This window comes from Staurois parvus, unplaced genomic scaffold (assembly GCF_062004578.1).
Source record: "Staurois parvus isolate SC_StPar_1 unplaced genomic scaffold, SC_StPar_1.0 ptg000468l, whole genome shotgun sequence".
Taxonomy (NCBI): domain Eukaryota; kingdom Metazoa; phylum Chordata; class Amphibia; order Anura; family Ranidae; genus Staurois; species Staurois parvus.
In genome coordinates, this window is record NW_028318264.1 from 2,504,849 (window position 1) to 2,531,540 (window position 26,692).

General features: G+C 41.5%; 1 protein-coding gene across 1 annotated transcript in view; it reads left to right on the forward strand.

Annotated features, from left to right (window-relative positions):
* Positions 1–12,770: 12,770 nt before the first annotated feature.
* Positions 12,771–26,692, forward strand: part of ZNF830 (zinc finger protein 830) — a 54,669-nt gene continuing 40,747 nt past the window's right edge. The window contains exons 1-4 of the mRNA XM_089689052.1: positions 12,771–13,166; positions 16,516–16,615; positions 19,537–19,660; positions 20,821–20,860. Coding sequence (XP_089545178.1) covers positions 13,054–13,166; positions 16,516–16,615; positions 19,537–19,660; positions 20,821–20,860 — 377 coding nt within the window. The 5' untranslated portion in view covers positions 12,771–13,053. The remainder of the gene's footprint in view (positions 13,167–16,515; positions 16,616–19,536; positions 19,661–20,820; positions 20,861–26,692) is intronic.

Below are 26,692 nucleotides of genomic sequence, written 5' to 3' on the forward strand. Positions count from 1 at the left end.
ATAATAACAACACTGGCTGGGAAGGGGTTAACATCTAGGGCGATCAAGGGGTTAAATATGTGCCTAATTATGTGTAAAGTGTGCTGCTTTTACTAACTGATCTCTGTCAGTCACAGGGATGAGAAACTGACAGATCACTCCCTCTGTACAGAGCTTTGTGTTGTTTACCAACACAGAGCTTTGGGCTGTGATTGTACATAGCCGATCAGCAGGACTTGTTGACAGGCTCCCACTGTGTACAATCACAGCAGGTGTCGGCCTGCATGCATGCGCCCAAATCCCGGAAGTAGTTTTGCCTTTAGTTACACTTTAAGAATTTAGCCCCTATTGAAGATCTAATATGACACACAGACTATTATCTTTTGTTTGAACTCCTGCAGTCTTTTCCAGTACGCAAAGCCTAGATGCAGTCAACATAGAAAAAAACATCAGCACAAAGGAGAAAACTTGCAGACAGTGGGATGTGTCCCTTGTGCTGATGCCTCTTCTTTTAGGTGAAATCTTCTTCTGCCCATACACCCCCCCATGTTCCGGTTCAATGGGGGTTAACAGAACTAAGGGGCTGTCTGAGGCTCTCATCAAGAGATCAACTATGCCCATCCTTCTTCCTAGCTGCTCCATTCATAGAGGCTGTACTACAGCTTATATGAATGAAACACAATCTATGCATGGAGGAGGCGAACCTTTTAATCATCTGCCTTTCCTCTAGTCGTTATCCTCTTTCATTCATGGAAGCTGTAGCATGGCTTCTTTGAATGGAACAGCTAACCTGAAAGGGAGGGCACAGATGGACGCTCTTGATGAAAGCCTTTGACAGCCCTTTTGTTCTATTAACCCTTGCCACACCAAAAGATTATTGTGGATTGGGGGGGGAGGGGGGGTGGCATGGACAGAAGAGAGTTTCACTTGTGCTTATATTTCTTTTTTTTTTTTGCTGCACTTTAGGCTTTAATGAGCTTCTCTCCTGAAATGATACCCATTTGTACTTTTAAATTGTTGACGTGTTATCAGTACACACAGAATATTTATTTACCTCCAGTCTTTCTAATGAAGTAGGCCTTTTCGCCTAAAAAAAAAAAAAAACACGTAGAGAACTAGATATCGCATCAATCATACTGACCAATGTGCTATATGTACAATTTACAAGTAAGACCTGTTAATGTTTGACAAGTGACATGACCTTATTATTGGGTCCTTGGAGAAGTTGTAATACTGTTATGTACATAATTACTTTTTTGTCATTTTATTTTATTTTTTTAAATACGGACTTTTATTCAATTAGCTAGAAGATGATCGATTCAAGACTTATGAATTCCTGGAAAGTATTTTTTTTTCTTGTACACAGTGGATTCTTTACAATTAAAATAATAAAATATTCACAAGACAAATCGCTGACAGCCAGGTACTTAGACAAAAAAGAGAACAGATTTGAATGCATATAAATAAAATGTGACTTAAGAGCATGCAAATTATATAGCTATCATAACCATGAGCTATGCTACTTTAAAAGTGCACTTCCTAGTCTAATAGATTGTTTTACTGTTTTGTGCATAGGAAGTTACCCTGTTGGTTTGCTGTCAGATCAACATACAATCATTTCATGGTACTTGGGTTCTTTCCACTGAGCATTTTGGAGTATTTTGGAAAATTAATGTTAACTTACCACAACCCTCTGTCATGAGATGTTTGCGCTGTTACTGGAGTCTGTTTGTTATGTGTAATAGTAACATGCAGTAAATTGCAAATTGTATGTATGTTGTCACATTTTTGACCGTTTAAGAGCCACCATCTGCAGGATACCAAAACCAAATTTCAATATTTCCTATTGGTCTAATTACATATCAATTTCCCTCAATCACCTAGACATAAAGATTTTGACAACCAGACTAAATATGCAAAATTGGGAATAGTCCAGTTTATCTAGGCTGGGAAACGTTTCCCTATCTTCAGGAAAATTTACACCTACCAATTACTGAGTTTATTTTTTTTTATACAGTGATGGTTTTAGGGTTTTCACTCAATGGTAGTACTTTCCAGTCAGTTCAGTCTATTCCAGAAGTGCTGTTTAAGGGCTTGCTGGCTCACTTATTAATCAGAAAATGTTATACAGAAAAATCAGGTTCCCATGCAGGGGTTTCCACCATCAACGCGAACATAAACTTCAGCCTGGGGGCTCTCTAGCAACATTACTGCTCTGGTCTGTTGCCTTCGTCCTCTAGACTATCAAACACAGTACCTTGATGCTCCCATACAAACTCTGTACCTTGGCTCTCTTCCAGCTCCTTGCTACTCTGTCACTATCTGTTCCTGCATTGTGCAGACATACACTGTCTAGTTGCCCTGTGCAGCCTCTCTGACTCCTGGGGAAGGATTGTGGTCCTTTTTGACTCCTTTGCAGAGACCTCCCATCTCTCAGGTGGAGCCCTGAACCATTGCCTTGTCCTACATTATAAGGGCTGTGAACACCTGCCCGCTCAGCCTGCTGGTTACTGGCAACACCGAGACACTGGGTTTGGAGACTCTTACTTCCCAAAGCATTTCAGAGTCTCTGAGCTCCAGCCCGATTAGTAAATTTCAAAACTTTGAAAAAACCACCTTTTTCTGCTTAGAACTGACCTTCTAGAGCCCTGCACTCTGCATATGTGCAAGCCCTGTGTCACTTTCTCTCACATTTTCACAGTGACCGGTCCTAGCACTGCCACATTACCTATAAGGTATAACTTTAAAACAATAAATTCACTTCCCTGACTCCTTTTGAATCTAAATGAAGCAACAGACCCCATTTACCAGGCATGGCTTTGTTCCTCCACACTTTCATTCTAGGGGCAAGTTACTCTTCCCCACCCAACCTATACTGGCAGGTGGGAGAATGAGCTGGAGTCCTTACTAAGTGCAGAGGACTGCAGTCCGAAGGGGCAACCTGCTAAATTATGTTCTAGCAATATTTATGCTCAGGAAAAAAAAAAATTACAAAATCTCACAACAGTTTCTATTGTCATCATAGATGTTAAAACTCTACTCAACCCTATCTCCCCTCTGTTCAAGAGGCTGAATTGAACCAGACACTTTTCTACACATCTTGTGCCCAATCACACACAGGCTGTGGACTCAAATAGACCAAATAGTTAAAAATATATCTTACACAACCCCTTCACACAGGACCCTCGTGAAGCTCTCCTAAATAAGACGCCATTGGATTAAGCTCCCTATAAATTCAAATTACTCACTTTCTTCTTTACAGCCCCTAAACAAACTATTGCAAAAGCATGGAAAGCCAAGACATTAGGCATGGCCTGTGCTAAAAGAGCACTGACAAATTATTGGACTCACAGGCCAAAATAAATAACATTTTTGAACCGTGACCAAAACACTTCATTACCTACAAAGTCTCTAAGTCAGAACTGTGTTTTGAAAGATATTTGGATTATCCTCCTTTTCTAACCTATACCCCTTTATCTCCTCTACTTCCCCTTTTCCTAAAATTAACCATGTGTTCCTAAGGTATCCCCTATATACAATGAACCCTATTAGGTAATAAAATCTACAACGGTAATATTCAATCTCAAAAAACACACAATGATACAGTCCCAGTGAACCTAATGTATCTACATTGATTGTGATAAAGAAGGAGAGAGGGACCCAAGAAACCAATATAGTGTAGTAAGTCAATTTAATAAAAATTGGTTCAAATCGTATGATATTGCACACACAAGGGTGTAGTATTGACAGGCATATCGTGATGGCAGAAATCCATGACTGCAGGCAGATGGATGGCTTCAGCCGCTGGGAGCTGGATGGAAAGGCAGCCACTGAATTTGGTTTCTTGAGCACCTCTCCTTCTCTGTCTATCCATTTCAGATATCGGCTTACCCAAGCCAGATTGGAGCTGGCAGCCAGGTTCAATACATACAGTATGTGTAGTCACACAGCTTTACCTCCGGGATTATGTTTATTTTTACATGTCACAGTAGGAAGATTTTGTTACATTGTATTATGTGTGTTTACTTTTGAAGTTACAAAGTTGAGTTAATGAGCAGACTACATTGTAACGCAAACACTAGTAGTGATTCATTCCATTATGGTGTCCTTTTATCAAGCAGTGGTAAATGACCGCTGCTCAGTTCTCCGGCATTCTCAGAGAACACAGTTCTCCTGTGAATGCCTTTTATGAAGCGGTGTAGATCAGTTCTCCGAATGAAGGGAGAACTATCTACAAACGCTGGAAAATGGCTGCTTTTACTATAATCTTGTGAGATTACAGTAAGAGATCAGTCAAACACCATTTACTAAGCAGAGGTAAATTATCGCTGCTTTGTTTGCGGTTCCTCCGATTCTCCAGCTCTGGGCTGGAGAATCTGGAGGGAGAACACAGATCTCCAGAGAAGGGCTGAGATCGCTCCTTCATACACTGGCCATCTGTGTGCTGAGATGATCAGAGGAGAACATGTTCTCCACTGATCATCTCTGTTTCCTAAACCACAAATGATCGGAGATCAGAAACGATCCTCAGGATCGCCGCTGATCTCTGTTTCATAAAAGGACATCTAAATCTATTACCAGCACCTGATTTGAGAACAAATGCCATGAGCAAATTTCTTTTTTGGTATCTACATTGAACCACTGCTACTTATTATAATGCAATGAACCTTGTGTCATTTGATAGAGCTCAAAATGTCAAATATGTATATTGCACTTTTATAATGTTTATATCAGGGTGGATTTGATTTAAATCACGATGTAAATGACTAGTCAGTAAGGCTTGATTTAAATCCTAGTTTTCTACATAAAGACTAATTCTTGTTGGTATAACTTTAATATGCAAGTAGATGAAGATTTTTAGAATAACAACTTTTCATATTAGTTTTTTATCCCCAGTTTAATAGGTTAATCATTCATATTTGGACAACTTTTCTGTTGTACTTAGGAAGGAGAAAAATAATCATTCCTTTAATAATAACAATTTAAATAGATTTATTCATCTGAAACAATAACATTCCAGCATATGTGATTTGCTTAAACATCCATGTTTGTTAACTAATTTGGCTAAACAAAATATATATATTTGAAGAAACTTAGACTGTCAGTCCCTTCCTCCTCACACTTAGTTTCACTTTCTTCTTGTGCAGATCTATTCCACTCCAAACAATCAGAAAAATATTGTTTCTATTCTATTCACTGAACTTCTTGAAACTTAGCACTGAAGGGGTTGATTCTGTATTCATAGGTTTGTAGAAGTTAGGATGAAGGTCTTTTTCTTAACTCTGTTCATGTTATAACATTTTTGCTGTGAAGAAGAGGCATGTGATCTCCGCTGAGTCAAATTCAGTTTTGAGAACTGCAAAAGTAAACCAATCATCTGTGATAATATCTTGTAGGCAGAGAAACTGCCCAATAATCTTACAAAAACCTCTGGAAGAGCATGACATTGTGAATGGATTCATGGAATTTATTTACCAAAAAAATTAAACATATACAGCCTTATTCTACATAATTAAAAAACTAATCTTTATTTCATGATGGAATAACCTTTGGATGGTAATATATTTTCCTCAAAAAGCATTTTATTTAAAAAAATCCGATTTAAATCAAAAAAATCCGATTTTTTTTTTTTTTTTTTTTTTTTAAAAATCATTGATTTTTATCCACCCTCGTTTATATATTGTATCCTGTGGATCCCAATCTATGTGTACATGTATTTTACAGGAGTTGGACAAAATTATGGAAACACCAGGTAAAAGAATGAAATCATTACCTAATATGGTGTTGGACTGTCTTTGGCATCCAAGATGGCCTGAATTCTCCTGGGAATTGACAAATATACAGTTAGGTCCATATATATTTAGACGCAGGCACAATTTTAGATTTTTTCAGGTATTGACCAAAACATATTCAAGCTATAGTTATATAATGGAAAGGGGCTGAAAGTGCACACTCTCATGTTTAATTTGAGGGTATGTACATCCAAATTGGAGGAAGAGTTTAGGAAATACAGCTGTTAAGAGTAGCCATCCCCTGTTTTTCAAGGGACCAAAAGTAATTGGACAGTTGAATCAAAAGCTGTTTCATGGCCAGGTGTGGGCTACTCCTTCGTTATTTCTTCATCAGTTAAGTAGGTAAAAGGTCTGGAGTTGATTCTAAGTGTGGTATGTGCATTTGGAATCTATTGCTGTGAACCTACATCATGCATTCAAAGGAGCTGTCCATGCAAGTGAAACAGGCCATTGTAAGGCTTCAAAAACAAAACAAAACAAATCCATCAGAGAGATAGCAGCAACATTAGGAGTGGCCAAATCAACAGTTTGGTACATTCTGGTGATCTCAGCAACATAAAAAGGCATTGATGTCCACAGAAAACAACAGTGGTGGATGATCGCAGGATCCTCTCTATGGTAAAGAAAAACCCATGGGTTCCACACTTTAGGCAGTCATTGCCAGTAAAGGATTCTCAACAAAATATTAAAAATGAACATTTTATTTATGATTATATTCAATTGTCCAATTACTTTTGGTCCCTTGAAAAAGGGGGGATGGTTATTCTTAAGAGCTGTAATTCCTAGACCCTTCCTCCAATTTGGATGTACAGACCCTCAAATTAAACCTGAGAGTGTGCACTTTCAGATCATTTCCATTATATAACTATAGTTTGAATATGTTTTGGTAAAAACCTGAAAAAAAAATAAAATTGTGCCTGTGTCCAAATATATATGGACCTAACTTGGATGGTGGATAATGGAATCTGATACCACTCTTCATGCAAAAATTGTTCCAGTTCTCACAGAGATGCCGGAGGTGGAAAACAAGCCTGAACCTTGTTCTCCAAACTTGACCATAGTGGCTCTATAATATTGAGATCCAGTGACTGTGGCACCCAGGTAAGGTGCAAGACTTCCTCGACATGCTCATCAAACCATGATTTGACAAACCAGCTGTGCGAATCCTATAATTATCATCTTGGTATATGGCGCTGTCTTTGGGAAATAATGTCTGCACCATGGGGTGCACTTGGTCTGCCAAAATTTGCACATACTGTAGTAGCTGGCAGTGACTCTACCTTTCAAGGTGATGATGGGGCCTGAAGAATATCAAGACATGGCTGCCCAAACCATGATTGTGTCACCACCAAGCTTTACAGTTGGCAAAAGACAGCCCTGGTTGTAAGCTTGGGACAGTGTTCACAGCATGTAAACATATCTGGTTGTTGGGAATAGTGTGAAGCTCGACTCACTGGGCCACATTACAGTCATCCATTGATCGATAGTCCACTATTTATGGGTGTTGCACCACTGTTTCCTTTTCTGAGCATTAATATCGGTCACTCGTGGTTTGGCAATTGCAGCTTGCCTGTGAATGTTCCCTTCGCACAGTTTTTGTGGTCATGGGCTTTGGAAGATTGATAATAAGTGCTGCAGTCAATTTTGCAGCAGTTGTTTTTTCTTCCAGGTCACAATCCTGTGCAATGTCCTTTTGTCTTTTTTGGTCAATTGACCATGTCGACCACACTTACGCTTATCAGACGTTTTCTTTTGTCATCATAACCTTTGATGCTATACCTTACAACATGGCAAATAAATTGGCAACTTCAGTCAAAGAGACACCAGCTAAGCGAGCACCAGCAATTTGACTTCTTTGAAGCACAGTAAGCTCTGACATGACTCCGCATTATTAGTAGGGCATACAGCGAATGACATAAGTGAGGCTTCCGACCTGTTAGCGAAGTGTGTCATCACACAGGGGAAGCAAAAGAATATTACGTCACATCTGTTTTCAGTGGGAAACATGTTGTCACTTTCACACCTGCATATCATGTAGTGTTTCCACATTTTTGTCCAACCCCTGTATATTCCCCTATCTCAGTGATGGCGCACCTTTTAGTGCCCAAACTGCAACCCAAAACCCACTTATTTATCACAAAGTGCCAACACTACAATTAAGCCTGAATATTGAAGTTTTAGTTTAGAAAAAACAACTCATACATTAACATCTTTTGTCTTAAAAGAAAAACACAATAACAGAGCTTCCACTGACCACCAGCACAAGGGAGCAAAGTTCTACTGACCACCAGCACAAGGGAGCAAAGTTCTACTGACCACCAGCACAAGGGAGCAAAGTTCTACTGACCACCAGCACAATCTTCTGTTAATAAAAATGAATGTATTAACCACTTGACCCCCAGAGGATTTACCCCCCTTAATGACCAGGCCTCTTTTTGTTACTCAGCGCTGCACTAATGCAACTGATAATTGCGCGGTCATGCAATGCTGCACCCAAACGAAATTTACATCCTTTTTTTCACACAAATAGAGCTTTCTTTTGGTGGTATTTTTTCACCTGTGCGCTTTTTATTTTTCACGCTATAAACAAAAAAAGGCCAAAAATTTTGAAGAAAAACAATATTTTTTACTTTCAGCTATAAAAAATATATAGTAAACTCAAAGTTAGTTATAAATTTAGGCCAAAATGTATTCTGCTACATGTTTTTGGTAAAAAAAAATCCCAATAAGTGTATTTTGATTGCTTTGTGTGAAAGTTATAGCGTCTACAAACTATGGTATAGATACTGCAATTTACGCCATTTTTTTTGCTATACAGCACTGCGCTAGTTTAACAGACAATTGCGCGGTCGTGCAATATGGTACATAAATGAAATTTGCATCCTTTTTTTTCCCCACAAATTGAGCTTTCTTTCGGTGGTATTTGATCGCCTGTGCGGTTTTTATTTTTTGCGCTAAAAAAAAAAAAAGGCTGACAATTTTGAGGAAAAAAAACAATATTTTGGACCTTTTGCTATATAACATGTCCAGTAAAAAAAAAATTTAAAAATCAAATTTAGTCATAAATTTCTGCCAAAATGCATTCTGCGACATGTCTTTGCTAATAAAAAAAAACCAATACGTGTAAATTAATTGGTTTATGTGAAAGTTATAGCGTTTACAAATGGCGGGAAAGATACTGGGTTTTTTAGTTTTTTTTTATACTAATAATGGCGGCGATCATGGACTTATGGCGGGACTGCGGCGGACATTCTGACACTGGGGGGTACTGACTTGGGGTCACTGACATCCCCAGTGACAACAATACAGTGATCAGTGCAAAAAAAAAAAAACACTGACACTGTACTAATGGCACTGGGGAGGAAGGGGTTAAGTTTATTTTGCAGGGAAGGGTTATCTGTGTGAGGGGAGTGTTTTACTAGGGGGCGGGGGTGTGTACTGCACGGGACACAGCTGATCAGGAGAGTGAAACTCTTCTGTCCCGATCACCGTGTCCTGGAGCTGTCAGGGAAGTGACAGAAAGCACAGCTACTGCAGCTGTGCTCTCTGTCACTGATTGCCGCCGATCGCTGGGAGATAGCCGGTAAGGACCGGCTGTGACCCGGCAACTGACATCCACGGCTTTGATCGGCGGGACAGGTAGGGCAGCAGGCGCGCCCCGCGCGCGCCCCCTACCTGTTTACAAAACACACGTTTTAAAACGTGGTTTTGCCTGCCCATGTTGCCATATTTCTACAGTGGCAGGGCGGCAAGTGGTTAAAACTCACAGCCAGTCCAATATATATATCCTTGGCAGCACACTGACCGGCCATGCAAAAGCTTGGACAAGTTGCTGCTAATAAATCGTGACATCATCGCCTGCCGCTGCTACTCCTTCCCGAGCATGTGCATGGCCCCTATGTGCGTTGTTATCTGATGCTCAGCTGCTGGGGCGACTTGGCTCGTGTGCTGACAGAGACACCTGCTGCGGCACACCTCCCATAAGATCACCACCACTGCCCTATCTTTTTTAAATCATTAAAAATTTTCAGTACTGACATGAAAGTACATTAATAAAAAAAGTACATACTTTAATAATTTTGGGAAACATTGGATTAGTGTATTATTAATTACATGCCTAACACTGTTGTGGAAACTGTAAGACAATTTTTCTTCCATTATATTCTGGATCCACAGAGGTCAACTGCAGAGACTTGCAACAGCCTCATAGAAACCTACAGATCCACAAACTGCAAGCTATATGTGGCCTACATACCTGTAATGTACTGTACATAGGGAAAGGTAAACAGCATGGTTCAGCATTGATGGGAGGTGGGGTGGCAAACCCTTTGATCACACTGCTTTGGATCTGCACAAACCCTCTGACCCTGCTGTTATGGATCTGCAAAAATCCAAATGGGACAAAGTGAAACAAGTTCAGCATAAAGGAAAATATGAGTAGTGCACTACATAGGAAAGGGCTTGTGTTTACAGGCCTTTAAGTGGTCCATAAAGATATTATAAACAAAAATTGGTTTAACCAAAATATGCTTTTTTACCACTACGTTTTCTTTTACATGGGGTTTAAATCATAAAGATTAGATGGAAGCTTTAGTGAAGTAGAACACTTTTGGTAGCATAGTTTCCAAGTGTGCTGGATCTTGTAGGACAGTCCTTGAATTTAAGGCACTGTACCACATTGTCTATGTCTGTGGTCTGTCCCACCGGACCGAGGACACTTGGCAGCAATGCAGAGCGGCACTGGGTTGCTGGAACGCTCTTTGTCTTCCAGGACCTAGCAATGCAAAAGCTGTGGTACTGTAAAACAGAGAGATCTCCACCCGACATTAGAACTATGTCCTGGCCTGGCATGCTGCGGAGAGGAGCAATGGCACAGGAGTGTGTGATCAGAAAACTATTGAATACAAAAGTGTGTGTGTGTCTGGGGGAGCACTAACTACCAATAACAAAGGGGTGTGATAATCAGGGAGAGTGGCAAAGGCGCAGTGGCATGTGATCAGGTAGCTCAAACCACTGCCTAGCAATTAAGTGGGGCCATTATTATTGCCACTGACCACCAATGAAGCAGGGAGAGAGGGTAAATATTACTGCCACTGACCACCAATGAAGCAGGAAGCGAGAGTGAATATTACTGCTACTGACCACCAATGAAGCAGGAAGCGAGAGTGAATATTATTGCCACTGACCACCAATGAAGGGGGGGTGTTATTACTGTCATTGACCACTAATGAAGCGGGAAGAAAGAGTGAATATTATTGCCACTGACCACCAATGAAGCAGGGAGGGAGGGTGAATATTATTGCCACTGACCAACAATGAAGGGGGGGCGTTATTATTGCCACTGACCACCTATGAAGCGGGAAGAGAGGGTGAATATTATTGCCATGGACCACCAATGAAGGGGGAACTAATTGTTGCTGCCACTGACCACCAATGCTGAGGTTTATTACTACTGCCAATGACCACCAATGAAGCAGGGAGGGAGGGTGAATATTATTGCCACTGACCACTAATGAAGGGAGGGTGAATATTATTGCCACTGACCACCAATGAAAGGGGGTGGGACTATTATTATTGACACTGACCACCAAGGAAGGGGGGTGGGGCTATTATTAATGCCACTGATCACCAATGGAGGACAGAGGGTGAATATTATTGCCACTGACCACCAATGAAGTGAAGACAGAGGGTGAATATTATTGCCACTGACCACCAATGAAATGAGGACAGAGGGTGAATATTATTGCCACTGACCACCAATGAAGCAAGGAGGGGGGGGGGGTGAATATTATTGCCACTGACCACTAATGAAGTGAGGACAGAGGGTGAATATTAATGCCACTGACCACCTATGAAGCAAGGAGGGGGGGTGAATATTAATGACACTGACCACCAATGAAGTGAGGACAGAGGGTGAATATTATTGCCACTGACCACCTATGAAGTGAGGACAGAGGGTGAATATTATTGCCACTGACCACCTATGAAGTGAGGACAGAGGGTGAATATTATTGCCACTGACCACCAATGAAGCAAGGAGGGGGGGGGGGGGTGAATATTATTGCCACTGACCACCTATGAAGTGAGGACAGAGGATGAATATTAATGACACTGACCACCTATGAAGTGAGGACAGAGGATGAATATTATTGCCACTGACCACCAATGAAGTGAGGACAGAGGATGAATATTAATGACACTGACCACCAATGAAGTGAGGACAGAGGATGAATATTAATGCCACTGACCACCAATGAAGTGAGGACAGAGGATGAATATTAATGCCACTGACCACCTATGAAGTGAGGACAGAGGATGAATATTAATGCCACTGACCACCTATGAAGTGAGGACAGAGGGTGAATATTATTGCCACTACCAATGATGTGAGGACAGAGGGTGAATATTATTGCCACTGACCACCAATGAAGGGGGGATCCCCAATGCTGAGGGGGTTATTACTGCTCCCCTCACACCAATGTTAGTAGTTCCTATTACACAGTGAGGTTGTACTGTTTTGTCTATAGCATATAGCACAGTGGGAAAGGTACCACACAGAGTCCAACCATACACACCTTATTGACCACACCCACTTTTTTGACCACACCCACTAGCAGTTGGCGCTGCGTCTGTCGCACTTTCATTTTCTCCCAATCATTTCTATAATGGCAGCTAGGTAGGTAGGTAGTATATTTTACCATTAGACCAATAAGAGGGACAACTAAGGAAAGAAGAGGACGGGGATTTGGCCCCAAGACACAGCTGGAAGCCATTGATGTCTGAAAACAAAGCTCCACATCCGTGTGAATTATCTGCCATTGTGATGACACGCCATCTGCTGGGTGATATGAAGTAGGACAGCTGCCTCCCTGTATAGTCCCAGTCGAGGATTAGTCTTGGCGCATTCGAAACTAGAGACACTGCGCCACCTAGTGACCATGTGAAATATCACACTGCCCGCTGTGAGTTCCCGCAAGCCGCCTCCTGTGGATGACCTCACACAGGACAGTTGACTGTCACTTTTCGAAGCTCATTTCTTTCAGAACTGTTCAGTAGAGCTTAAAAGGAAATCGTGCTAAAAAAGCGAGCGGCATCTCCTGACTTTGGGAACTCTCAGTGAATGCTGCTACCCATAGGACGCGCCTGACTGTCACACATACACAGCAAATGAACAGCGTCCTTCTGCTTCATCCGGAACTCTTCCTTCAGCACGTGTAAACTCCGGGAAGCGCATGTGACGGACAGGAAGTGACGCCTTTGACAGGCGACGTGCTGGGAAAAGATGGCGGCGCCCGGGAAGAAGAAATTGGTCCAGCAAGAGGAGCTGCGGCGGCTGATGAAAGCAAAGCAGAGGGAGACAGCGAGCAAGAGCCGGATCGAGTCCCCTCTGGCTAAATATCCTTTGTGTCCTGTGTGGCCTCCCCACCCTCATCCTCTACACCAGACCTCCATTATGGAGCTTACAGTTTGTTTGGACTGGATGGGACTTTGCCTCCCTCACACCCACATGGATGTATAACCTCTTCCCGCCCATGATGTGGCAGCAGGAAAAGTGGGCTTCAACGCCCAGCCCCTATACATTTGTTTCCATGGTGATGTGAGCGTCTCTCTGACAGCTGTCAGTCATGGCGTAGGATGGGGAACAATTGGCACAGGCTCCTGATCTTGTGATTGATGTGAGTGATAACATGATTGGGAAGCTGCTCTGTGCCCCGGCGTTAAAGTGGTTCTAAAGGCTCATGTGCTTTTTATTTACCTTTGTGACTTCTATGCACGAAGGTAAAGAACTCTCTGTTTGCAGCAACCCCCCCCCCCAATCCTTACGAGCCCCCTCCAGTCCAGTAATGTTCATAATAGCCTCAGCTGTATGGGGACTCTCCCTTCTCATTGGCTGAGACAGCAGTGGGAGCCCGTTGGCTCCCGCTGCTATCAATCACAGCCAGTGAGGCAATGAGGAGAGAGCTGTGGGCGGGGCTGAGTCACGGCTCTATGTGTCTTATGGACGCATAGCACAGCGGCACCCCCAGGGCAAGCAGTTTTCTCTGGGGGCACTGCTCAAGGAGGAGGAGCCAGGAGCACCAGCGGTGGACATAGGGTTGCCACCTCATCCCTTTTAACCCGAACACATATTAATTACACAGGTTCTGCGGCTACTTTATTGCAGACAGGGCATTACGTGAGTTGAAAGTATTATTAAACCCACAATAGTAAAATCAGTCTGTATATGCAGTAAAGCATGCTTGTTGTACTCACTGTGGAACCTAAGGGGTTAATCCTCTGTAATGTGTAAAAAGGCAGTTTGATCCTTTTTTCTGTGTTCCTCCCCTTTTTCAAGCAACCACCTCTTATCTCCTGATAAGACAGACTGAACTGTAGGCATTTTGCACATGCTCAGTTTGGTGAGTGTTGCTAGAGGTTTTTTTTTTTTCTTGGGAGAGTGTATCTGATCCCAGGGACAATCAGCAATGGTTAGACAGAGGTCAGGGGTTCTGTATTCTCTTAGAGCAGAAAGAAAACTCCTCCTACAAGCTTTAGCTAGTGCTTGGCTGAACACTGATAGAAGTCACAAGACTGCTCTAATTTCTGATGAGAAAAGGTATTTAGCAGTTTATATTTACTAAAATAATTTCATTTCCATGTTCTGTGTACTGTGGGAGACCAGATGCAGTGAGTGCAGGGTTCTGGGTTTAGTAACACTTTAATTACCACCTTAATCAGCCACAGAACCTGTGTAATCAATATGTGTTTGGGTTTAAAGGGATGAGGTGGCAACTCTAGGTTGACCTGAAAAGAAGAGGATCGGGGCAGCTGTGTGCAAACCTACTACACAGAGCAGGTAAGTATGACATAGTATACAAAACAAGTATATATATATATAACAAAGCTTTAGTATCACTTTAAAGCCCAATAAACTGGTTGTAAAGGCAGAATGTTTTTCTCCATACATTCTATGCATGAAGGATAATAAACCTGCTGATTGCAGACTCCAGAGGAACGGGAGAGGATGGGAACCACCGCGGGTGTTGCTAGAGGACATACACTTTCAGAGCCCCCCTGATCACTTTTTCTAAGACATGCTGGTAGGTTAATTGGTTCCTGACTAAATTGTCCCTAGTATGTATATGTATGAATGTGAGTTAGGGACCTTAGATTGTACGCCCCTTGAGGGTTAGGGACTGATGTGAATGTACAATATATATGGAAAGCGTTGTGTAAATTGATGGCGCTATATAAGTACCTGAAATAAATAATAAAAGCTCTTCATCAAAAAAAAAAGAGGGTAATCAAATAGGAAGTAGGGGCCGTGGGCTTGTCTTAACCCCTGCACTGTATATTCAGATGCTGACAGGCTCCTGTAGATCTACTGCTATACAGGATTCTGCATTTCTGGGTAGGGAGTGCGTGCATTCCTGCCCTTTCCACCCAGCTATACTTTGATTTGTCACAGCACATACTGATCACCGGGTCCTGGCCAGTGACTGACACCTGCCGATCGGCTCTGAGTCTCATGGAAAACAGCTTTGTGAGTGTAAACAACATAGAGCTGTGTTCAGTGACAGGGGAACTAGTTGGATTTTCATTCTCTGCTAAGAAGGGAATGAAAACAACTAGATACCCAGTTAAATCAGCACAAAGTAAACACAGAAACACGTGTTAGGCTCTTATTTAACCCCTTGATAACCCTAGATGTTAACCCAGGGGTGGGCAAACTTTTTGACTTGAGTGCCGCAATGGGTTCATATATTGGACCCAGGGGCCGGACTAGCTGCTGGCCGGCCCAGCCACTACCATGCCATCCATAGTAAGTATAGTAATATTCCCCCATAGTAAGCATAGTAATTCATCCCCCCTATAGAAATTCATCCCCCCTATAGTAATTCATCCCCCCTATAGTAATTCATCCCCCCTATAGTAATTCATCCCCCCTATAGTAATTCATCCCCCATATAATAATTCATCCCCCATAGTAATTCATCCCCCCTATAGTAATTCATTTCCCCCTATAGTAATTCATTCCCCATATTGTGTCAATTCACTTACCTTTGCTCCGCGCGTTCCTCTCGCCGTGTTCCCGCGCCGTTCTGGTCTTCAGGGCGGACTGTGAGAGGAGAGGAGTTCGTCACGCTGCCCCGCCTACATCCTGACAGCCAATGTTTGCCACGCTCCGCGGGCCGGATTAAAAGGTCCGCCGGGCCGTAGTTTGCCCATTGCTGTGTTAACCCCTTCCTGCCAAGTGCATATTCGCACTGATCACTCTAATAATGGCACTAGTGATATCAGTGGCAGTTAGTTCCCACAAAGTGGCAGTTAGTGTCAGAATGCCCACTGCATTATTGCAGTTCTGTTATAAGTCGCCTGTTATAAGTACTAGTATAAAAAAATAAATAAATGAAAATTCTAGTATATACCCCATAGTCTTTACACGCTATAACTTTCACACAGACCAATCAATATACACTTATTAACTTCAAGGTCAACATTTCCTAAGTCAGATATCATGTAACAGTGAGAGTTTTTTGCTTTCTTTTTTATGTAAGCTTTTGTCTGAATGTTTAGCTGTCTCCAGTAGGAAGAACAGAAGATCCTCAACTGATATAGTAAGGTGTCAAATTCAACCCCCCAGTATATTATTATAGTTGTTGTACTGCTTTGACTTATATATGGTTTTCAAAGTTTCAGCCAGTGTTTTCTGAAAACATCCTTAGATGTACACATATGCATTCCTTAACAATGTGTTTTCTACATATAACAGTCTTGGTCATTTGTCCTGTGCTGTGTGTAATGTACCAATTAAAAGTGAATTACTATGGCAAGCACACATTCTTGGAAAACAACATAAAGAGGTGAGGCTAATATTATTTATTAAAATTCTTTATACTGTGAACATTGTTAGGAAGTATGCCAATGTTGAACATGTTGTACTAGATAACAAAATGGCAATTATAGTTCCCAGGCACTGGATTGAAGTTAATGCAATCACTGTTGCCAGTGGAAAGATTTTGATAATGGACACTGACTGGTGTGTGTGTGTGTATATGTATATGTGTATGTATATGTGTATATATATATATATGACACACACACACACATACACTATGTTGCCAAAAGTATTGGGACGCCCCTCCAAATCGTTGTATTCAGGTCTTCCAATCGCCTCCATTACCAAAGGTGTATAAAATCAAGCACCTAGGCATGCAGACTGTGTCTATAAATATTTGTGAAAGAATAGGTTGCTCTCAGGAGCTCAGTGAATTCAGGCGCGCTACCATGATAGGTTGCCACCTGTGCAATTAGTACATGCGTGAAATTTCTTTGCTACTAAATATTCCACGGTCAACTGTTAGTGGTATTATAGCAAAGTGGAAGCAACTGGTGTGCAGTCATGTTGGAACAGGAAGGGGCCATCCCCAAACTGTTCCCACAAAGTTGGGAGCATGAATTTGTCGAAAATGTCTTGGTATGCTGATAAAGAGTTCCCGACACTGGAATAAAGGGGACAAGCCCAACCCCTGAAAAACAACCCCACACCATAATCCCCCCTCTCCCAAATGTTGCACTTGGCACAATGCAGTCAGGCAAGTACCGTTCTCTTGGCAACCACCAAACCCAGACACGTCCATCGGATTGCCACACAGAGAAGCGTGATTCATCACTCCAGAAAACATGTCTCCACTGCTCTAGAGTCCAGTGGCAGTGTGCTTTACACCACTGCATCCGACGCTGTGCATTGTACTTGGTGATGTAATGCTGGGATGCAGCTGCTCGGTCATGGAAACCCATTCCATGAAGTTCTCTATACAGTTTTTGTGCTAATCTGAAGGCCACATGAAGTTTGGAGGTCTTTAGCTATTGAGTCTACAGACAGTTGGCGACTTCTGCGCGCTTCAGCATGCGCTGACCCCGCTCTGTCATTTTATGTGGCCTACCACTTCCTGGCTGAATTACTGTTGTTCTCAGTTGCTTCCACTTTGTTATAATCCCACTAACAGTTGACTGTGGAATATTTAGTAGCAAGGAAATTTCATGGATGGACTTATTGCACAGTTGGCCACCTATCGCGTTACTGAGCTTGAATTCACTGATCTCCTGAGAGTGACACATTCTTTCACAAATGTTTGTAGAAGTAGTCTGCCTGCCTAGATGCTTGATTTTATACACCTTTGGCCATGGAGGTGATTGGAACACCTGAATCCAGTGATTTGGAGGGGTGTCCCAATACTTTTGGCAATATAGTGTATATGATGCTCTTTGTCTACTCACTGGAATTGTGTGAAGTAACAGAATACTATAGTTTGCATGAATGCAATCAATTCTATATTATTGGTTCTGTTATTGCATACAGCTGGAGTCTCCATGTGTTGATATGCCAGTGAACTCCAGACAAACAGCTTAATATACATACACAGATGATGAAAATATATACAGTAGATTGGATTGTTATACCTAGCAAAGGATTCCAATTTTTGTGTATCCAGTTCTGAGATTTACAAAAGTGCGCCATACATCACAGCCATGTCTGGAAGGATGGGAGACACGCTTTTTCACTTCTGTGATTAAGGTACATTTAAATGTCTTGTCCCTCCTCAGCCTGTGATTGGACAGTGAAAGCACACTTAAGGAAAACTCCAAGAAAAAGAGCCCAAGAGTAAGAGCAGCTTCAGCCCAACTCCTCCAAGGCCATGTCCCCAATGCATTTTTCCCCACATACAGGCCTTAGGCTGGCCATTATACAAGTTTCTTTACAAGTTGTTTACAATTTCCTTTAGATATACCTTCCAGTGTGTAGTGCAAGGGACTGCCTAACTGGATACAATGGAAAGTGTTGTTTAGGTTTGACCTCTTATTATATGATTTTTGGTAAATCTAAAGAAAAATTGTACAAGAAAATTGTATAATCTATGGCCAGCCTTAGTCATAAGGGACTGGGGGTGGGGCAAAACACGGGAGTGTGACCTGGGAAGAGTTGGGCTGAAGCTTCTCTTATTCAATACAACTGGGCTGTTTTCTTGGAGTGCAGTGTCTCATCCTCTTTCCTTAAGTGTGTACACCAGACCAGGACCGGCTCTCTTAGTGCTGGCATCAAGAATCAATGTGAGTCACTGGAGTATCACAGGATGACAGCTTGGAGCAGCACTCATAGTTTGGTCTATGGACAGTGAAAGCAAAAGCAGCACACTGATGAGCTTAAAGTGAAACTTAATGGAGCTGAAACTTACCCTATCCTCCAATGGTTCTGTCACTCGCAAGCGCTGACATTTTCTCCTGTGCTCCAGTTTTCGGCAGTCTTCATTGGCCAGCACAGGATGACATCATTCTAGCACACACAGACCAGACCACTGCTGTAAGCTTAGCTGCGCATGCGTGGCTCAGTTTAAATTGCCAGAGAAGACAGCAAGCAGGCAGATAGGTGCATTTTATTGCAGAAGAGACATTGCACTTCAGTTCCACCTTAACTCTCTTCCACTCTGCTGTCTCCTCCCATCACCTTGATAGCATTTGAGCACTGCAACACAACTGATTGGCTCCTTGTGCTGCTTTTCTCTTTTCTAGTCTGGTTTGTGCTGTGCACAAGATTGATGTCAGGCCAAGTTTAGGTACACTACTTTCAATTAAAAATACATTTATTGATGTATTCTTAAATTGTATGCTGCATTATTGATGTATTCATCTGCATAGAGTTCAGCTTTTATTGTACTAAACAAGTTTCACTATCTTCTAATTTTACATTTAATGGAAAATATATTTTCTCAATATTCATTTTCAGAAAGTTGCACAACTGAAAGGCACAAAAGTAAACACCAGTAGTCCTTCTGTGTCTGCACCGACCTCACAAGTGACTAAAAGGAAAGGGCCAAGTGTAGAGAGTCAGGATATAAAGAGAGTAAGAGGTAAGATTTGAAGCCCAGAAAAGACACTTTACCAAGCCCCTTCCCATCAGACTGGGGCAGTGGGATTATACATTTTAAAGTCTACAGACAGCCTGTTGCCTTGTTTAGATTTTATGACAGATTATAACTGATCCTTTGTTCAGTATAGTAATAAGTGATATGCAGGTTTTAATTTGATTTGGACTTAGCATATTTTGTATGAAATGACAAGGATTGCTCAACTTTACTTTTCCATTATTGTTTAAGTGTTCATATTTACACAATTTATTTTACTTTCACTGCATTTGCTACACTAAGGGGGGCATTTATAACAAATGTCACTATCCACCCTCTGCTATATATCACAATGTATTTTTACACCACACCCTGCATTTTATGACTTGTTCATAAAGTGCAGCCCAAAACCAGGAGCCTGCAGTGTCCTACGGAGTTTTCTTTCACTACCCAAATGCAGGATGTCTTCGGTAGGATTTTTTTTTTTAACTATGCTGTTAGGAAGAATAGCAATCCATATAGATTAAGAGCGAGATCGTGTGAAACGCGTTAACAAGTCCTATATTCATGTCCTGGTGTTTTGTGTGTCCTAAGGATCAATAAATACACACTATATTCATCTATCCTCGGGTGTGCGGCTGACCCCTTTTTCCTATTGCATCGTTTGTGATGGCAAGCCAGAGCCTGCACCTGTTGATCTAGATTGTTTGCCTGAGTGGTATACATCTGTTCTTTGGATTTATACATTAGTACTATGCTTGCTTCAGGACTGCTAAGCACAATTGTACAGCACCTTGCTGTATCTTTTTTTTTTTTTTTTTTTCACACTAGTATGGATGTACCACTGCTTTCATAAGTAGGCCCCTAGGTCTTTTTTTATACACATGATGATAATTTAAATGCATATAGGAAGTATACAGGTGTATATCAGAAGACATTTTTGCTATTCCCTTGTAATTTTCAAACAATTTTATAAAATATTGTTAGATCAGGCTGTGGACACTCTGAAGTTTGTTATATTATTACCTATAAAATGTATTCTACATTTATTTCTGTTTGATGCACTTCTAATGCATTGTTTTCTTTCTGATAAAGTTTCTAAGCTGCGCATTAAAAACAAACTCAAAGCACTTGCATATTCAATTGTTTTTGTGGCCTTTCCCTAGACTCAGAGGAACAGACTTCAGCTTCATCAACCACTTCTGCGTAAGTGTTAGCCACACTGTTGTAGCCGTTGTTAAAATGAATTAGTTCTTAATTAATAGAAATGCACCCAGATAAAGAGAAATCAAATAGAGACTTGGAACTGAAAAACCAAATCCCCAGAAAAATAAGTGATTCTAACCAAATGCAAATTATATCCTGCGGTAGGAGAGGAACACTCTCGTTTGACTCCTTAACCACTTGCCGTCCGCCTGTTGTTTTTAAACGGCAGGGCGGTGGCACTCCAGGGGCGGGTTGCCGTTCATAAACGGCACCCACTATTTCTAGTTGTGCGCGCTCCCTGGGAGCGCGCAGCACCGCGATCCGGTGCCGATCATGTGATCACTGATTGGCCAATCAGTGATCACATGCAAAGTAGTAAGCAAGATGTCACTTGTGACATCATTGCTTACTACGGGTGAAATCTGTGAATGATCACAGAGGTCACATGGTACAAGGCTATTCACAACAGCCTTGTACCATGTGACAAGCTCTGACCAATCACAGCTCACACAGTATTTCTCAATGGCTGCAAGAATGCAGACAGAGAGAAAGAGAAATGATTGCTTTTACATTCTATATGGGTGTAAAAGCAATCACTGTAAAAAAAAAAAAATCTTCATCACCCCCCACAAGTAGTACAGTGTCACCATGGTGAAACTGCACTGCTAGGGTGACGGTATGTAAAAAAAACAAAAAAAAAATAAAATTAAAAATGTAAAAATAAAATGTTTAAAAATTATAATTTTTGGTTATAACTAATTTGGTGTATTTTTTTTTTTTTTTTTACTAAAAAATGGAATAAATTTTGGCCAAGATTTATGATGAAATATTATTTATTTGCAAAATCTTATAAGAAAAACACTTTTTTCAAAATTGTTTGAACTTTTTCATTTATATAGCAAAAAAAATAAAAATCCCAGTGGTGAATAAATACCACCAAAATAAAGGTTTATCTGTCTCAAAAAAATGGTAAAAAATTCATATGGGTACAGTGTTGCATGACCGCACAATTGTCATTCAAAGTGTGATAGCGCTGAAAATTGCCCTGGACAGGAAGGGGGTGAAAGTGTCCGGACAGGAAGTGGTTAACAAAATCCTGTTACAGTTTATAGAAATAACAGTGTCCACTGTGTGAAAGCACATATGGTCTACTTTTTTTCAATTTGCTTTGCAAAATATTTCAACATTCGTGCAAAATGAATGAATAATACTGATAATGTTTGGAATATGTGTGTAATAGCTTCTTTTTTGCTTTTCTCTGGGTGAATGTAACATTCCCTAACATGAGATCCTAGGAGGAAAAAAGACCTAAGAACGCTATAGACTAAGAACATTTAACCAGCAGGAGAAAGAATATGCAAGAGACCTCTGCATTGTGTAGTCTATGGAGATTCCTGTGTGATCAGCCATACAAATGGGTGTTCCACTGAGCGAACCTTCAGCTGCAGTGTGAATTGAAACATTTAGTGGTGGTATTATTACTAATGCTTAATGTGACAGCTTTCTTCTGGTTGTTAGGGAGCTGGCATCCCTAACAACCAGTGACTCATCCCTGCCTGGCACATTCAGCTGTCAGTTGGGTATTCTTGACTGACAGATGAATGTCAATAAACAGAGAGGATAGTTTAAAGAAAAAAAACAGCATGGGGTTCCCCCCAAATTCCCTTTTAGACCCTATGAATCTGATATGGATTTTTAAGGGGGATCCCCCACACAGAAAAAGGGAAAGAAAGCAATGGAGTCTCCCCCAAAATCTATACCAGACACTTATCTGAGCACACAACCTAGGTGGCCAGAAAAGGTGGTGGGGGGAATGGATGTGCACCTCCTTCTCCCTTAACCATGCCAGGCAACATGCCCTCAACATGGGGGTGATACCATAGTAGTGGGGACCCCCTGGCAAAGCACCTTGTTCCTATATTAAGGACAGAACCACATCCATAACCAGCCCAGGGTTGTGGGTAGTTTGTGGGAATGGGGCTTATCAGAATCTGGAAGAAAAATATGGGGGCCCCCAGATACTGCCTCGCTTGCAGTGTACAATTTGCCATAAATCCCATTGTCCAGTGATGCAAATGCTTGTCTGTCACGATGACTGACAGCTGCCAACCTGCCGAATGGAAAAAAAAAATCGCCAAACCCTTTCGAACATTGCTCCCGCAATGTAGGCAGAGGGGTGGGGTCTCCAGGTGAGCCATTGACATGAGCACATTTGGTCATTGACCTCATAGTATTTCTGGCCATTGGGCATCATGATTGACATAGATCTGCATTGCTTGACAATGTAATTAATGGTGAATTTACATGGGACAATTTTCTGGCAGACTTAACTGTGACACAGCTATTGGAGCTGTTAGTGCCTGGGTTGCCATAATACCAGACACGCTGAACCCCCATAATCCACATACATTCTGTGATTACCCTGAAGGACCCTCACTAGGCATTGGAGGATTATAGGTGCTTATGAACAGGAACACATGGGACAGACAGCAGTGTGTCCACTGCAGGCCTGAAGGAAATGCCAAGTTCTTTTCAAGTTGTTAGCAGTGCCATTGTTCAAGAGTAAGGTCTAACACCAACACTGCTCCAGCCCTATCACTCAAGTTCCCTTACAGGCGCTCAACATGCAGCCTTTTTGACTAAGGCAGAGTTTACAGCCACTATGTTTGACTAATTATAGAGGCTATCTCTGCTTCTGGAATCAGAGGGCGCTATCGGCTTTAAGAATTCCTTTGCCTCTCTGTACCCTGACTATAATTCTAGCCTAAAACCAGAATTGCTTAATACACATTATAGTGGAGGCGCCCCAAGATTTTTTTCCACCACAGTTTGTGAAAGTTACATCCTTACCCTCTTGCCTTATGTTGGCTACTGTAAATTCATTGACCTAGTCTTTTGATAGGTGCGGCTAGCGCTGCACAGTCCCTCGTGTTCGAAAACGCTAAACATAAAAAAGAGGGCCTTCTGTAGAAATCCCTTTTCCACTCTGGATCAGGCAAGTTGAGACTTAGGGAATGATTGGCTGAGCTCAGAGAAGTTATTCCCCCAACTTCGAAGCCTTTTATCCTATGGATGCATGCTTTAACAAAAAATGGTTCACCTCACTGTGGATCTGGCAATTCTTTCCCTGATTTGCTCAATCTACCATTCCTGTCAAGGGCACTCTCTCCTGATATAGATAATCTGAATCTTTATTAAAATGTACAGCTCTTGCTCTTGGCCCTACTATTCTGTGTAGATTCTAGGGAGAATGAGATTCATCAGATCTCCAGAATGTCTTTGATTTTTGTGCATATGTGCAGAGTCCTAAGGCTTAAAGCTTGTGTGAATTATCCATTGTGGAAAAGGTGCCTTTTGTCTTGCAAGGGCAAACTTCTTTTAGGCAGTTCTCTTTGGCAATTCTCTTCATGAACACTTTAAAAGAGCTATTGACAGGAGACGGTTCAGACCCCATTATCCAATTTCACAATTTCCCTTGGAATGGGTATCCCCTACTTTATAGATTAGATCTGATTGTCTCCCTCAGGCAAAATTATTATCTATTTTGAGCCCTTCCGGTTATGACAAACTTCTAAGCCCTTTGAAACAGCTTAAAAGCATTCCTCATACAGAAGATTTGCCCCCATTACAGAGCTGAAAGGGTAGTCTACCTACACATATCACAACTTAGGGAAAGGACTTCTGGAGCTTTTCTTTATTTTTCTTTTTACACAGGGTGGCTAATTAACCTTAATTGCTAATTGCCTTCCTTCTAGTTTCTATTTTTTCCTGCTACTTGGGCAAAAACAAGACTTCTCTAATCTCATTCTGACCTTACAGGTCTCTCCTTCCTGCTTGGGAAACTTTTCCCTATTCTATTACCAGCTCTCCTTTTCTAAATGAACTTTATATACCAAGATCCATTGGCATAAAATAATTCAGTAATTGGATTCCCATGAGGGCTCCTCTGACCCAGCCTTTACCCAGCCTGTCTACTCTACAGTTAGGCATTGCCAAAACTTCTGTATACCTGTGGCTAGATCTCTTCTGTCATTCAATTTCTTTCCTTCTTGCAAAGGCAGTGTGATGGGTTATACTTCCCCCTCGTCCATGTATCCCTGTAAGCTTTTTCTTTCTGACAAGATCAAAATGTTCAAATTTTGTGTTGCTGGATTATGTTTCCTCAACTCCTGAGACAACCAGGGGATCACTCTGAGTCTTGTGGTCATAGACCTCCTAAACCTGTTCCCTGGCATCCAGTACCTGACAATTGCTGCTCTCCATACTCCCTTAAGGGCGTGCCAATGCCCTACCATGATTGTTTTCTATCGGTTGCCCAGTTCCTTCCAGACACACTCCTCCAGTACGACTTTCTAGTCTATGCCTGATCCATGCTACAGAAAATTAAACAAAAAGTGTCCTTGTCAGTGCTATGTGCTGTTCAGTTCAGTTCTGATAGGGCACCTCATCCTGAGTTACTTATTAGTCCTTCAGCCTGGCCCAGTTTATAGTGTCTAAATTTGTACTCTGTTAGTCTTGGTTTCCTTTTCTTTTACAGAGTAGCCTGGTAGCTGTTTCCTCCTTGCATCCATTGTGCTTCTTATTGTCATTTGAGAACATCTATTCTTTGTCCACCATGTACTGCAGGACGGCACAGCATTGTAGTTTTTTGTCTCCTTTAGGGGTCAGGCAGGAGTTCTATTGCTAGTTGCCATGTTTCCTTTAGAACCTGCCCCCCTTTTCTGTTAATTCTTTACTGGAAGGGTCTCCTGGGGTTTCCTACCCCTTTCATCTACCTAGATTTTTTTTGCCTTTTAACAGCGCTTATGCCTTTATGAGAATGAGTATTTCCTTCCCAGCCATTCTCCCATTGAGGTCCGGTTTTGAGGCCTATACAGCGTCTAAAAATTCTCCTGTGAGCAGAGCCACTGCCTAAATTCTGTTTCACATGTCTCCCAAACTGTTGGTTACCAGGCGACTGTTGAGTCTCTACTGTAGCTTCCTCTGGCAGCAAAGTGTTCTACAGTTAAGTTTATTTGGGTCTGTTGACCCTTCTTGCTCCTTCCAAATCGGCCTTTTCTGGCTGTTTAAGCTGTATTGTTGTCCATCCCTCAATTACTGCTTGGGGACATTCCATGGTCTATGCATCAATCCCTGTGTCCTCTACTGTATGATGAAAACAAGAGGAATTCTGATGCACCTGTAAATTCCATATTTCTGAGTAATATACAGGATGCAGGTCCCTTCCCTCCCTTTTGTATGTTCTTTATATTGCATGCTAACAAAACTGGAACCTCACGAATTTAGCAGGGTTATATGGAGACACCCCCAGCTAAGTTTTTGCCAGTGCCCATTCACCTGAAGGTAGCAGCATGTAACCCATGGTCTGTGAATCCATTCCTGTGTCTTGTAATGTATTCAATGGGGACACAGCAGTAAAAAGTTGACAGAGGCTGTAACTGTTATCTACTTTTATACAAGAGTGGTCCAGAGTAATCTATAAAAAAAGTGTGGCATTATACTTTAACACATTGCGAGGTTTGGAACTTAAAAGTTGTTTACTAATAATTAAATGCAATAAACGTATGCAGTTGGATAGTTATACATGTAATGAAAAGGTTAATTACCAGCTTTGGGTGACCAATAAAATCATTTAGGTACCTTTCTAGTACTATCCTGGACACAACCAATACAAGAAATCCTTCATGTCACTGTTCTCTGCAGTTTTTGTTTAGGAACCATTCACACCAACAGCAACTGAAAAAAGACAGACAACACTAACATTTCTAAGAAGAATCAAAGTTGCCTTTTTGCCACTGTTGTACAAACATTTTATAAGTGTCCTGAGTATAT